This window comes from Corvus moneduloides, chromosome 32 (assembly GCF_009650955.1).
Source record: "Corvus moneduloides isolate bCorMon1 chromosome 32, bCorMon1.pri, whole genome shotgun sequence".
NCBI lineage: Eukaryota > Metazoa > Chordata > Aves > Passeriformes > Corvidae > Corvus > Corvus moneduloides.
This window is the reverse complement of record NC_045507.1, coordinates 294,360-306,984: the sequence shown is the minus strand read 5'-3', so window position 1 is coordinate 306,984 and position 12,625 is coordinate 294,360. Positions and strand designations below refer to the sequence as shown.

Below are 12,625 nucleotides of genomic sequence, written 5' to 3'. Positions count from 1 at the left end.
GGGATGGGGGAGGGGCAGTCCCGGCGGTGCCCGCGGGGGGGCGGTACCGGGATGGGGGAGGGGCGGTGCAGTCCCGGCGGTGCCCGCGGGGGGGCGGTGCCGGGATGGGGGAGGGGCGGTGCAGTCCCGGCGGTGCCCGCGGGGGGGCGGTACCGGGATGGGGGAGGGGCGGGGCAGTCCCGGCGGTGCCCGCGGGGGGGCGGTACCGGGCTGGGGGAGGGGCGGTGCAGTCCCGGCGGTGCCCGCGGGGGGGCGGTACCGGGATGGGGGAGGGGCGGTGCAGTCCCGGCGGTGCCCACGGGGGGGCGGTGGCGGTCCCAGGGTGGGGGAGGGGCGGTGCAGTCCCGGCGGTGCCCGCGGGGGGGCGGTACCGGGATGGGGGAGGGGCGGTGCAGTCCCGGCGGTGCCCGCGGGGGGGCGGTACCGGGATGGGGGAGGGGCGGTGCAGTCCCGGCGGTGCCCGCGGGGGGGCGGTACCGGGATGGGGGAGGGGCGGTGCAGTCCCGGCGGTGCCCACGGGGGGGCGGTACCGGGGCCGGGAGGGGCCGGGGTCCCGCAGTGCCGGCGGCCGCCGCCGGGGGGAGCCCGCGGGCGCGGGGGGGTCCGGGGGGGGTCGCGCCGCGATCGCCGCATGGAGCTGAACCCGCAGGTACCGGGGGGGGGCGATGGGGGCACCGAGGGGGCCGGGGGCGTCCTGGGGAGGGTCCCGGGGGGGCCCGGGGGGGCCCGGCTGGGTCTGGGGGAGCGGCCCCCGCAGCTCCGGGGGGGCCAAGGGGGGGTGGGGGAGGCGCCCCCGGAGGTGCGGAGGGGCCGGGGGGGGGCGGGGGGGGCGCCGGTAAATTGGGGAGGGGTCGGTGAAAAGGGGAGGGGGGGGAAGGGGCGCTGGTGAAATGGGGGGGGGGGCTGTGAAGGGGGGGGGGGTCCGTGAGGGTCTGGGGTGGGTCCTGAGGGGAGGCGGTGCGAATTTGGGGGGGGGGGCGTGGGAACTGGGGGGTCCCACGGTGCGGGGGAGGGGCGGTAAAAAGGGGGGGCTGTGAGGAGCGGGGGGGGGGGCCCTGCGGGGGGGGGGGGCTCAGTAAATGAGGGGGGTCCCGGGGGGGGGGGGTGCTGTGAGCAGGGCGGGGTGAAACGGGGGGGGGGGGGGAGCGATAAAGAGGGGGGGGGTCGGGAATTTGGGGGGGGGGTCCCGGGGTTTGAAAAGAGGGGAGCGGCCCCTCCCGGCCCCCCCCGGGACCCTCCTGGGGGGCGGGGGCGGCGCTGGGGGTGTTCCCCTCCCCCCCCCGCGGGGAAACTGAGGCGGGGGTGGGGGCGGGGGGGGGGCGGGGGGGGTGGGGACCCCTCAGGTGTTTTTGGGGGGGGGGGGCTCCCCCCGCCTCAGTTTCCCCAAGGGGGGGGGGTGGGATTGGGGTGGGGGGCGATGTCGGCGCGCGGTGCATTCTGGGACGGCGCTGCGCCCCCCTCCCCCCCGCTCCCCACTTTGAGGGGGGGGGGAGGGATTGGTGTGATGGGGGGATTCTCCCACAATGCCCCGCGCCGCCGTCGCCCCTGGCAACCCGGGGCTGAGCTTCCCACAATGCACCGCGGCCGCATCGGCCCCTGCGCGGGGTGAGGGGGGGGTCTGGGGGGGGGGAGGGGGGGGGTCCGGGGGTCCCGGGGAACGGGGGGGGGATGGGGGGGGGATAATCGGCTTTGGCCCCCCCCCGCTGAGCCGCGGATTATTTTGGGGGGGGGGCCCCGATCCCGGCCGGATTTGGGGGGAGCAGATGGTCCGGGGGGGGGGGGAGGGGGGGGGCAGGGAGCGTCCGGGGCTCCCCCCGGATTTGGGGGGGGGGAGTGGGGGGCGTGGAGCCCCCTCGATTTGGGGAGGGGGGATGGGGGGGGGCCCGGCCCCGCCCGGGTTTGGGGGATGGGGGGGGCGGGGGGCGCCCCCGGGATTTGAGGGGGGGGAGGGGCTCGGGACCCCCCTCGATTTTGGGGGGGGGGGGGTCGGGGGTCGGGACCCCCCGGGTTGGATCCGGATCCCGCCGGATTTGGGGCGGGGGGGGGGAGGCGCAGGTGGGGGGGGGGGAGGGGCAGGAGCCCGGGGTGCCCCCCCCCCCCCCCCTCCCGTGTGGGGGGATCGTTTAATCGGCCTCATTAATTCCCCCCCTCGTTAATTACCCGCCGTGGTTAATTGAGCCGTCATTAATTGCCCCCCGTCATCGATTCCCACCCTCGTTCGTTTACGCCCCGTTAATTATCCCCCCGTTAATTTACCCCCGCATTAATTTATGCGCCTCATTAATTTACCCCCCGTTAATTAACCCCCCATGAACTACCCCATCATTAATTACCCTATCATTAATTACCGCATCATTAATTACCCCGTCATTAATTACCCCCATTAATTACCCCATCATTAATTGCTCCCCCATTAATTACCACCCCATTAATTACCCCCTATTACTTTACCCCCCATTAATTACTTCCCCATTAATTACCCCATCATTAGTTAACCGCCATTAATTACCCCATCATTAATCAACCCCCCATTAATTACCCCATCATTAATTACTCCCCCATTAATTAACCCCATCATTATTTAACCCCCCCATTAATTACCCCATCATCACCTAATCCCCCCATTAATTTCCCCCTTCATTAATTAACCCCCATTAATTACCCCCATCATTAGCTAACCTCCCCATTAATTACCCCATCATTAATTAACCCCCATTAATTACCCCATCTTTAGCTAACCTCCCCGTTAATTACCCCATCATGAATTAACCCCCCCATTAATTACCCCCAACATTACTTAACCCCCCCATTAATTAGCCCCCCATTATTTACCCCCCATTAATTACGCCCATTATTTAACCCCCGTTAATTTCCCCATCATTATTTAACCCCCCCATTAATTACCCCATCATTAACTAACCCCCCATTAACTACCCCCATCATTACTTAACTCCCCATTAACTACCCATCATTAATTATCCCCCATTAATTACCCCCATTAATTACCCCATCATTAATTAACACCCCCAATTAATTACCCCATCAATCCCAGCCCCCCACTAATTACCCCCATTATTTACCTCCCCATTAATTACCCCCATTAATTACCCCCATTATTTACCCCCCATTAATTACCCCCTCATTAATTACCCCATTAATTACCCCATTATTTTCCCCCATTAATTACCCCCATTAATTACCCCCCCCATTAATTACCTCCATCAATCCCAGCCCCCCATTAATTCCCCCCATTATTTCCCCCCATTAATTCCCCCATTAATCACCCCATTAATCCCCCCATTAATCTCCCCCATTAATCCCCCCATTAATGACCCCCATTAATTACCCCCATTAATTACCCCCATTAATTACCTCCATCAATCCCAGCCCCACCATTAATTACCCCCATTATTTACCCCCATTATTTACCCCCCATTTATGACCCCCATTTATGACCCCCATTATTTACCCCCCCATTAATTACCTCCATCAATCCCCGCCCCCCCGTTAATTCCCCCCATTAATTCCCCCCATTATTTACCCCCATTAACGACCCCCATTATTTACCCCCCATTTATGACCCCCATTAATTACCCCATTAATCCCCCCCATTAATTACCCCCCATTATTTACCCCCCATTTATGACCCCCATTAATTCCCCCCCTTAATCCCCCCCATTAATTACCCCCCATTATTTACCCCCCAGTTATGACCCCCGTTAATTACCCCCATTAATCCCCCCCATTAATTACCCCCCATTAATCCCCCCATTAATCCCCCCATTAATCCCCCCATTAATTACCCCATTAATGACCCCCCTCCCCTCTCTCTCCCCCAGCTCGGCGCCCCCCGCTGACCTCGGGGGGTCCCCGCGCCCCTCCCCCGCCATGGCGCGCCCCTCCCCCGCCCCGCGCGGCCCCGGGCCCGTCCCGGCGCTGCTGCTGCTGCTGCTGCTGCTGCTGCCCGCGGGCGGCCTCGGTAAGGGGGGACCGGCAGGGGAGGGGGCGGGACCCCCGGGGGGGACGGGAGAGGGGGATGGGACCCCCGGGGGGGGAGGTGGGCCTGCAACACCCCAGGGGCGTGCAAAGGGTGTTTGAGAGGTGTGTGACACCCCAGGGGCGTGCAAAGGGTGTTTGAGGGGTGTGTGACACCCCAGGGGGGTGCAAAGGGTGTTTGAGAGGTGTGTGACACCCCAGGCGCGTGCAAAGGGTGTGAGAATCATCCCAGGGGTGTGCAAAGGGTGTGTGAGGGGCGTGTGACACCCCAGGGGTGTGCAAAGGGTGTGCAAATCACCCCAGGGGTGTGCAAAGGGTGTGTGAGGGGCCTGCAACACCCCAGGGGTGTGCAAAGGGTGTGTGAGGGGCGTGTGACACCCCAGGGGAGTGCAAAGGGTGTTTGAGGGGTGTGTGACACCCCAGGGGGGTGCAAAGGGTGTGAGAATCACCCCAGGGGTGTGCAAAGGGTGTGAGAATCACCCCAGGGGTGTGCAAAGGGTGTTTGAGGGGTGTGTGACACCGCAGGGGCGTGCGAACAGTGTGCGAATCACCCCAGGGGTGTGCAAAGGGTGTCCAAATCGCCCCAGGGGTGTGCAAAGGGTGTTTGAGGGGTGTGTGACACCCCAGGGGCGTGCGAACGGTGTGCGAATCACCCCAGGGGGGTGCAAAGGGTGTGCGAATCACCCCAGGGGGGTGCAAAGGTTGTGCGAGGGGCGTGTGACACTCCCGAGGTGTGCAAAGCACGTGCAAATCACCACAGGGGTGTGCAAGGAATGTGCAACATCCCAGAGGTGTGCAAAGGGTGTGCGAGTCACCCCAGGGCTGTGCGAGGGACGTGTGACACCCCAGGGGCGTGCAAAGGCTGTGTGAGGGGTGTGTGACCCCCCAGAGATGCGCAGGAGTCTGCCAAGGGCGTGCAAATCACCCCAGGGGCGTGCAAAGGGTGTGCGAGGGGTGTGCGACATCCTTGAGTTACCCAGGGGCGTGCGAGGAGTGTGCGACACCCCAGGGATGTGCAAAGGGTGTGCAAATCACCCCAGGGGTGTGGAAGGTGTGTGCGAGGGCGGTGCGACACCCTTGAGGTGCTCAGGGGCGTGCAAAGGGTGTGCAGATCATCCCAGGGGCGTGCAAAGGGTGTGCAAGGGATGTGCAACACCATTGAGGTACCCAGGGGCGTGCAAGGGGTGTGCGACACCCCAGAGGTGCCCGGGGGCGTGCAAAGGTGGTGAAAATCACCCCAGGGGTGTGCAAAGGGTGTGTGAGGGGCGTGTGACATCCCACGGGTGTGTAAAGGGTGTGCAAATCGCCCCAGGGGTGTGCAAAGGCTGTGTGAGGGGTGTGTGACCCCCCAGGGGTGTGCAGAGGGTGTGCGAATCGCCCCAGGCGCGTGCAAGGGGTGTGCGACATCCCAGAGGTGCCCAGGGGTGTGCAGAGGGTGTGTGAGGTGCGTGTGACACCCCAGGGGTGTGCAGAGGGTGTGCGAATCACCCCAGGCGCGTGCAAGGGGTGTGCGACATCCCAGAGGTGCCCAGGGGTGTGCAGAGGGTGTGTGAGGTGCGTGTGACACCCCAGGGGTGTGCAGAGGGTGTGCGAATCACCCCAGGCGCGTGCAAGGGGTGTGCGAGGGGTGTGCGACACTGTTGAAGTACCCAGGGGCGTGTGAGGGGCGTGTGACACCCCAGGGGTGCGCAGGAGTCTGCCAAGGGCGTGCAAATCACCCCAGGGGCGTGCAAAGGGCGTGCAAAGGGCGTGCAAGGGGCATGTGACATCCCAGGGGTGTGCAAAGGGTGTGTGAGGGGCGTGCGACACTGTTGAGGTAGCCAGGGGTGTGTGAGGGGCGTGCGACACCCCAGAGGAGTGCAAAGGGCGTGAAAATCACCCCAGGAGTGTGCAAAAAGTGTGCAAAGGGTGTGCAACACCCCAGAGGTGCTCAGGAATCTGCCAAAGGTGTGCAAATCAGCCCAGGGGTGTGTGAGGGGCGTGCGAGGCCCGTGTGACACCACCGGGCTGCCCAAGGGCGTGCGAGGGTTGGGAAGCGCTTGTGTGAGGGGTGTGAGACACCCCAGGGGTGTGCGAGGGGCGTGTGACACAACAGGGCTGTGCGAGGGGCGTGCAACGGGTGTGTGAATCACCCCGGGGGTGTGCAAAGGGTGTGCAAGGGGTGTGTGACTTCCCAGGAGCGTGCAAAGGGTGTGGAGGGGGCGTGAGACACCCCAGAGGTACCCAGGGGTGTGCAAAGGGTGTGCAAATCACCCCGGGGGCGTGCGAAGGGTGTTGGAGGGATGTGTGACACCCCAGGGGCGTGCGAGGGCTGTGCAACCACCAGAGGTGCTCAGGGGTGTGCAAAGGGTGTGCAAATCACCCCGGGGGCGTGCGAGGGGCGTGCAAGGTGCTGGGACGTGTTCCAGCGGTGCCTGTGCTTGTGCAAGGGGTGTGCGAGGGCTTTGTGACACCCCGGAGGTGCCCTGGGTGTGCGAGGGGTGTGCAAGGCTGGTGTGACACCCCAGAAATGGCCAGGGGTGTGCGAGGGGCGTGAAACGCTTGTGCAAAAGCAGTGCAAGACCCCAGGCACGGCCAGAGGTGTGCGAGGGGCATGTGAGGGCTGTGACACGTCCCAGAGGGGCCTGTGCTTGTGCAAGGGGTGTGCAAGGGGTGTGCGATGCCCCCGAGGCGGCCGGGATTGTGCAAAGGGGGTGCAGGGATTGTGTAAGGGGTGTGCAAGGGCCGGGTAAGGTCAGGGGCTCACGGGGGTGTGCAAGGGACGCGTGTCCGTCTAATGTTGGTGCAAGGGGCGTGCAAGGGATGCGGAGCACCGCAGGGCTGCACAAGTGCTGGTGCAAGGGGTGTGTGCGGGGTGTGTAAGGGTTGAGGAGTGTTTCAGCAGGGGCTGGGCTGCACCCCACGGGTGTGCAACGGGTGTGCAAGGGCGGTGTGAGGTCTCTGCAAGACCGCAGGGGCGTGCAAGGGGCGTGCAAGGATTGTGTAAGGCTTGTGCAAGGCTTGCACAGCCCCCCAGGGGTGTGTAAGGGGTGTGCAAGGGTTGAGTAGTGTTTGAGCAGGGGCTGGGCTGCACCCCAGGGGTGTGTAAGGGGTGTGTAAGGGGTGTGTAAGGGGTGTGAAAGGCACGGGCAAGGATTGTGTAAGGCTTGTGCAAGGCTGGTGCAGCATCCCAGGGGTGTGTAAGGGGTGTGCAAGGGGTGTGCAAGGGGTGTGCAAGGGGCGTGTAATGGGTGCGTAATGGGTGTGTAAGGGCTGTGTAAGGGGCGTGCAATGGGGGTGCAAGGCTGGCTCAGCCCCCGGGTGTGCAAGGGGTGTGCAAGGAGTGTGCAAGGGGGGCCGCGGGCGGTGCCAGGGCCGTGCAAAGCTCGCCCGGGGATCGAGCGGTGCCCGCCCGGGGCCGATTGAGGGGAGCTCCGGGAGCCGGGAACGCCCCAAAGTCCGGGATCGGGGATCGGGGATCGGGGGGGATCCGGGATCCGGGAGGTGCCGGGTTCGGGGATCTGGGAACGCCCCAAAGTCCGGGATCGGGGATCGGGGATCGGGGGGGATCCGGGATCCGGGAGGTGCCGGGTTCGGGGATCTGGGAACGCCCCAAAGTCCGGGATCGGGGATCCGGGAGGCGCTGGGATCCGGGATCTGGGAACGCCCCAAAGTCCGGGATCGGGGATCGGGGGGGATCCGGGATCCGGGAGGTGCCAGGTTCGGGGATCTGGGAACGCCCCAAAGTCCGGGATCGGGGATCCGGGAGGCGCTGGGATCCGGGATCTGGGAACGCCCCAAAGTCCGGGATCGGGGATCCGGGATCTGGGAATGCCCCAAAGTCCGGGATCCAGGGTCCGGGAGGTGCCGGGTTCGGGGATCCCGGGGGGCCCTGGGAATGGGGGAGATCCCGGATTTGGGGGATTTGGGATCTGGGATTGGGGGGCCACCGATTTTTGGGGACCTGGGATCTGGGATTAGGGACATCCCGGATTTGGGGGTGACCCAGGATCCAGGATCGGGGAGATCCCAGATTTGGGATGACCGAAGAATCTGGGAATGGGGGGATCCCGGATTTGGGGGTGACCCAGGAGCCGGGATTGGGGGGACACCGATTTTTGGGGACCCGGGATCTGGGATCGGGGGGATTCCGGATTTGGGGGTGACCCAGGATCTGGGATCGGGGAGATCCTGGTGCCTTGGAGAAAGGGAGACCCCGGGTTTTGGGGGACCCGGGATCTGGGATTGGGGGCAGCCCGGATTTTGAGATCGGGGTCTCCATTGTCAGGGATTGGGACACCCTGGATTTTGGGGTCCCAGGTGTTTGGGATTGGGACACCCTGGATTTTGGGGTCCCAGGTGTTTGGGATTGGGATCCTCTGGATTTTGGGGTCCCAGGTGTTTGGGATGGGGGAGACCCTGGATTTTGGGGTCCCAGGTGTTTGGGATTGGGATCCTCTGGATTTTGGGGTCCCAGGTGTTTGGGATGGGGGAGACCCTGGATTTTGGGGTCCCAGGTGTTTGGGATTGGGGACACCCTGGATTTTGGGGTCCCAGGTGTTTGGGATTGGGACACCCCTGATTTTGGGGTCCCAGGTGTTTGGGACTGGGGGAGACCCTGGATTTTGGGGTCCCAGGTGTGCGGGATTGGGGACACCCTGGATTTTGGGGTCCCAGGTGTTTGGGATTGGGGACACCCTGGGTTTTGGGGTCCCAGGTGTTTGGGATTGGGACACCCCTGATTTTGGGGTCCCAGGTGTTTGGGATTGGGGGAGCCTCTGGATTTTGGGGTCCCAGGTGTTTGGGACTGGGGGAGACCCTGGATTTTGGGGTCCCAGGTGTTTGGGATTGGGGACACCCTGGATTTTGGGGTCCCAGGTGTTTGGGACTGGGGGAGACCCTGGATTTTGGGGTCCCAGGTGTTTGGGATTGGGATCCTCTGGATTTTGGGGTCCCAGGTGTTTGGGATTGGGGACACCCTGGATTTTGGGGTCCCAGGTGTTTGGGATGGGGGACACCCTGGATTTTGGGGTCCCAGGTGTTTGGGATTGGGGGACACCCTGGATTTTGGGGTCCCAGGTGTTTGGGATTGGGATCCTCTGGATTTTGGGGTCCCAGGTGTTTGGGATTGGGATCCTCTGGATTTTGGGGTCGCAGGTGTTTGGGATGGGGGACACCCTGGATTTTGGGGTCCCAGGTGTTTGGGATTGGGATCCTCTGGATTTTGGGGTCGCAGGTGTTTGGGATTGGGGGACACCCTGGATTTTGGGGTCCCAGGTGTTCGGGATTGGGAGCCTCTGGATTTTGGGGTCCCAGGTGTTTGGGATTGGGGAGACCCTGGATTTTGGGGTCCCAGGTGTTTGGGATTGGGGACACCCTGGATTTTGGGGTCCCAGGTGTTTGGGATGGGGGACACCCTGGATTTTGGGGTCCCAGGTGTTTGGGATGGGGGAGACCCTGGATTTTGGGGTCCCAGGTGTTTGGGATTGGGAGCCTCTGGAATTTGGGGTCCCAGGTGTTTGGGATGGGGGACACCCTGGATTTTGGGGTCCCAGGTGTTTGGGATTGGGACACCCTGGATTTTGGGGTCCCAGGTGTTTGGGATTGGGGGAGCCTCTGGATTTTGGGGTCCCAGGTGTTTGGGACTGGGGGAGACCCTGGATTTTGGGGTCCCAGGTGTGCGGGATGGGGGACACCCTGGATTTTGGGGTCCCAGGTGTTTGGGATTGGGGAGACCCTGGATTTTGGGGTCCCAGGTGTTTGGGATTGGGACACCCCTGATTTTGGGGTCCCAGGTGTTTGGGATTGGGGACACCCTGGATTTTGGGGTCCCAGGTGTTTGGGATTGGGGGACACCCTGGATTTTGGGGTCCCAGGTGTTTGGGATGGGGGAGACCCTGGATTTTGGGGTCCCAGGTGTTTGGGATTGGGATCCTCTGGATTTTGGGGTCCCAGGTGTTTGGGATGGGGGAGACCCTGGATTTTGGGGTCCCAGGTGTTTGGGATTGGGGACACCCTGGGTTTTGGGGTCCCAGGTGTTTGGGATTGGGATCCTCTGGATTTTGGGGTCCCAGGTGTTTGGGATGGGGGAGACCCTGGAATTTGGGGTCCCAGGTGTTTGGGATTGGGGAGACCCTGGATTTTGGGGTCCCAGGTGTTTGGGATTGGGGGAGACGCTGGATTTTGGGGTCCCAGGTGTTTGGGATTGGGGGACACCCTGGATTTTGGGGTCCCAGGTGTTTGGGATTGGGGACACCCTGGATTTTGGGGTCCCAGGTGTTTGGGATTGGGGAGACCCTGGATTTTGGGGTCCCAGGTGTTTGGGATTGGGGAGACCCTGGATTTTGGGGTCCCAGGTGTTTGGGATTGGGACACCCCTGATTTTGGGGTCCCAGGTGTTTGGGATTGGGGACACCCTGGATTTTGGGGTCCCAGGTGTTTGGGATTGGGGGACACCCTGGATTTTGGGGTCCCAGGTGTTTGGGATGGGGGAGACCCTGGATTTTGGGGTCCCAGGTGTTTGGGATTGGGATCCTCTGGATTTTGGGGTCCCAGGTGTTTGGGATTGGGGACACCCTGGATTTTGGGGTCCCAGGTGTTTGGGATTGGGGACACCCTGGGTTTTGGGGTCCCAGGTGTTTGGGATTGGGATCCTCTGGATTTTGGGGTCCCAGGTGTTTGGGATGGGGGAGACCCTGGAATTTGGGGTCCCAGGTGTTTGGGATTGGGGAGACCCTGGATTTTGGGGTCCCAGGTGTTTGGGATTGGGGGAGACGCTGGATTTTGGGGTCCCAGGTGTTTGGGATTGGGGGACACCCTGGATTTTGGGGTCCCAGGTGTTTGGGATTGGGGACACCCTGGATTTTGGGGTCCCAGGTGTTTGGGATTGGGGAGACCCTGGATTTTGGGGTCCCAGGTGTTTGGGATTGGGGGAACGCAGGTGTGTCAGCTGGGGGGGGCAGGTGTTTGGGATCAGGGGATCCGGGTGTGCAGGATTGGGGATCCGGGTGTTTGGGATCGGGGATCCAGGTGTGCAGGATTGGGGATCCGGGTGTGCAGGATTTGGGATCCGGGTGTTTGGGATCGGGGATCCGGGTGTGCAGGATTTGGGATCCGGGTGTTTGGGATTGGGTGTCCCGGGTGTTTGGGATCGGGGATCCGGGTGTGCAGGATTGGGGATCCGGGTGTTTGGGATCGGGGATCCGGGTGTGCAGGATTGGGGATCCGGGTGTGCAGGATTTGGGATTCGGGTGTTTGGGATCAGAGGACCCAGGTGTGCAGGATTTGGGGTCTGGGTGTTTGGGATTGGGTGTCCCAGGTGTGCAGGATTTGGGATCCGGGTGTTTGGGATCAGGAGATCCAGGTGTTCGGGATTTGGTGTCCCAGGTGTGCAGGATTTGGGATCCAGCTGTGCAGGATTTGCGATTGGGGTGCGCAGGATTTGGGATCCGGGTGTTTGGGATTGGGTGTCCCGGGTGTTTGGGACCAGGGGATCCGGGTGTGCAGGATTTGGGATCTGGGTGTTTGGGATCAGGGGATTCAGGTGTGCAGGATTTGGGATCCAGGTGTGCAGGATTTGGGATTCGGGTGTTTGGGATCAGAGGACCCAGGTGTGCAGGATTTGGGGTCTGGGTGTTTGGGATTGGGTGTCCCAGGTGTGCAGGATTTGGGGTCTGGGTGTTTGGGATCAGGAGATTCGGGTGTTCGGGATTTGGTGTCCCAGGTGTGCAGGATTTGGGATCCAGCTGTGCAGGATTTGCGATTGGGGTGCGCAGGATTTGGGATCCAGGTGTTTGGGATTGGGTGTCCCGGGTGTTTGGGATCAGAGGACCCAGGTGTGCAGGATTTGGGATTCAGATGTTTGGGATTGGGTGTCCCAAGTGTTTGGAATCGGGGGATCCGGGTGTGCAGGATTTGGGATCCGGGTGTGCAGGATTTGGGATCCAGGTGTGCAGGATTTGGGATTCGGGTGTTTAGGATTGGGTGTCCTGGGTGTTTGGGATCGGGGGATCCAGGTGTGCGGGATTTGGGATCCAGGTGTGCAGGATTTGGGATTCGGGTGTTTGGGATTTGGTGTCCCAGCTGTGCAGGATTTGGGATTCGGGTGTTTGGGATTTGGTGTCCCAGGTGTGCAGGATTTGGGATTCGGGTGTTTGGGATTTGGTGTCCCAGCTGTGCAGGACTTGGGATCCAGGTGTGCAGGATTTGGGATTCGGGTGTTTGGGATTTGGTGTCCCAGCTGTGCAGGATTTGGGATTCGGGTGTTTGGGATTTGGTGTCCCAGGTGTGCAGGATTTGGGATCCAGGTGTGCAGGATTTGGGATCCAGGTGTTTGGGATTTGGTGTCCCAGGTGTGCAGGATTTGGGATCCAGGTGTGCAGGATTTGGGATCCAGGTGTTTGGGATTTGGTGTCCCAGGTGTGCAGGATTTGGGATCCAGGTGTGCAGGATTTGGGATCCGGGTGTTTGGGATTTGGGTGTCCCAGCTGTGCAGGATTTGGGATTCGGGTGTTTGGGATTCGGGTGTCCCAGGTGTGCAGGATTTGGGATCCAGGTGTTTGGGATTTGGTGTCCCAGGTGTGCAGGATTTGGGATCCAGGTGTGCAGGATTTGGGATTCGGGTGTTTGGGATTTGGTATCCCAGCTGTGC

At 62.2% G+C, this 12,625-nt stretch overlaps 1 protein-coding gene across 1 annotated transcript in view; it reads left to right on the top strand.

Moving 5' to 3' along the window:
• The first annotated feature begins 581 nt into the window (after positions 1–581).
• Positions 582–12,625, top strand: part of ADGRL1 (adhesion G protein-coupled receptor L1) — a 52,936-nt gene continuing 40,892 nt past the window's right edge. Inside the window, exons 1-2 of the mRNA XM_032094422.1 lie at positions 582–649; positions 3,840–3,979. Coding sequence (XP_031950313.1) covers positions 3,889–3,979 — 91 coding nt within the window. The 5' untranslated portion in view covers positions 582–649; positions 3,840–3,888. The remainder of the gene's footprint in view (positions 650–3,839; positions 3,980–12,625) is intronic.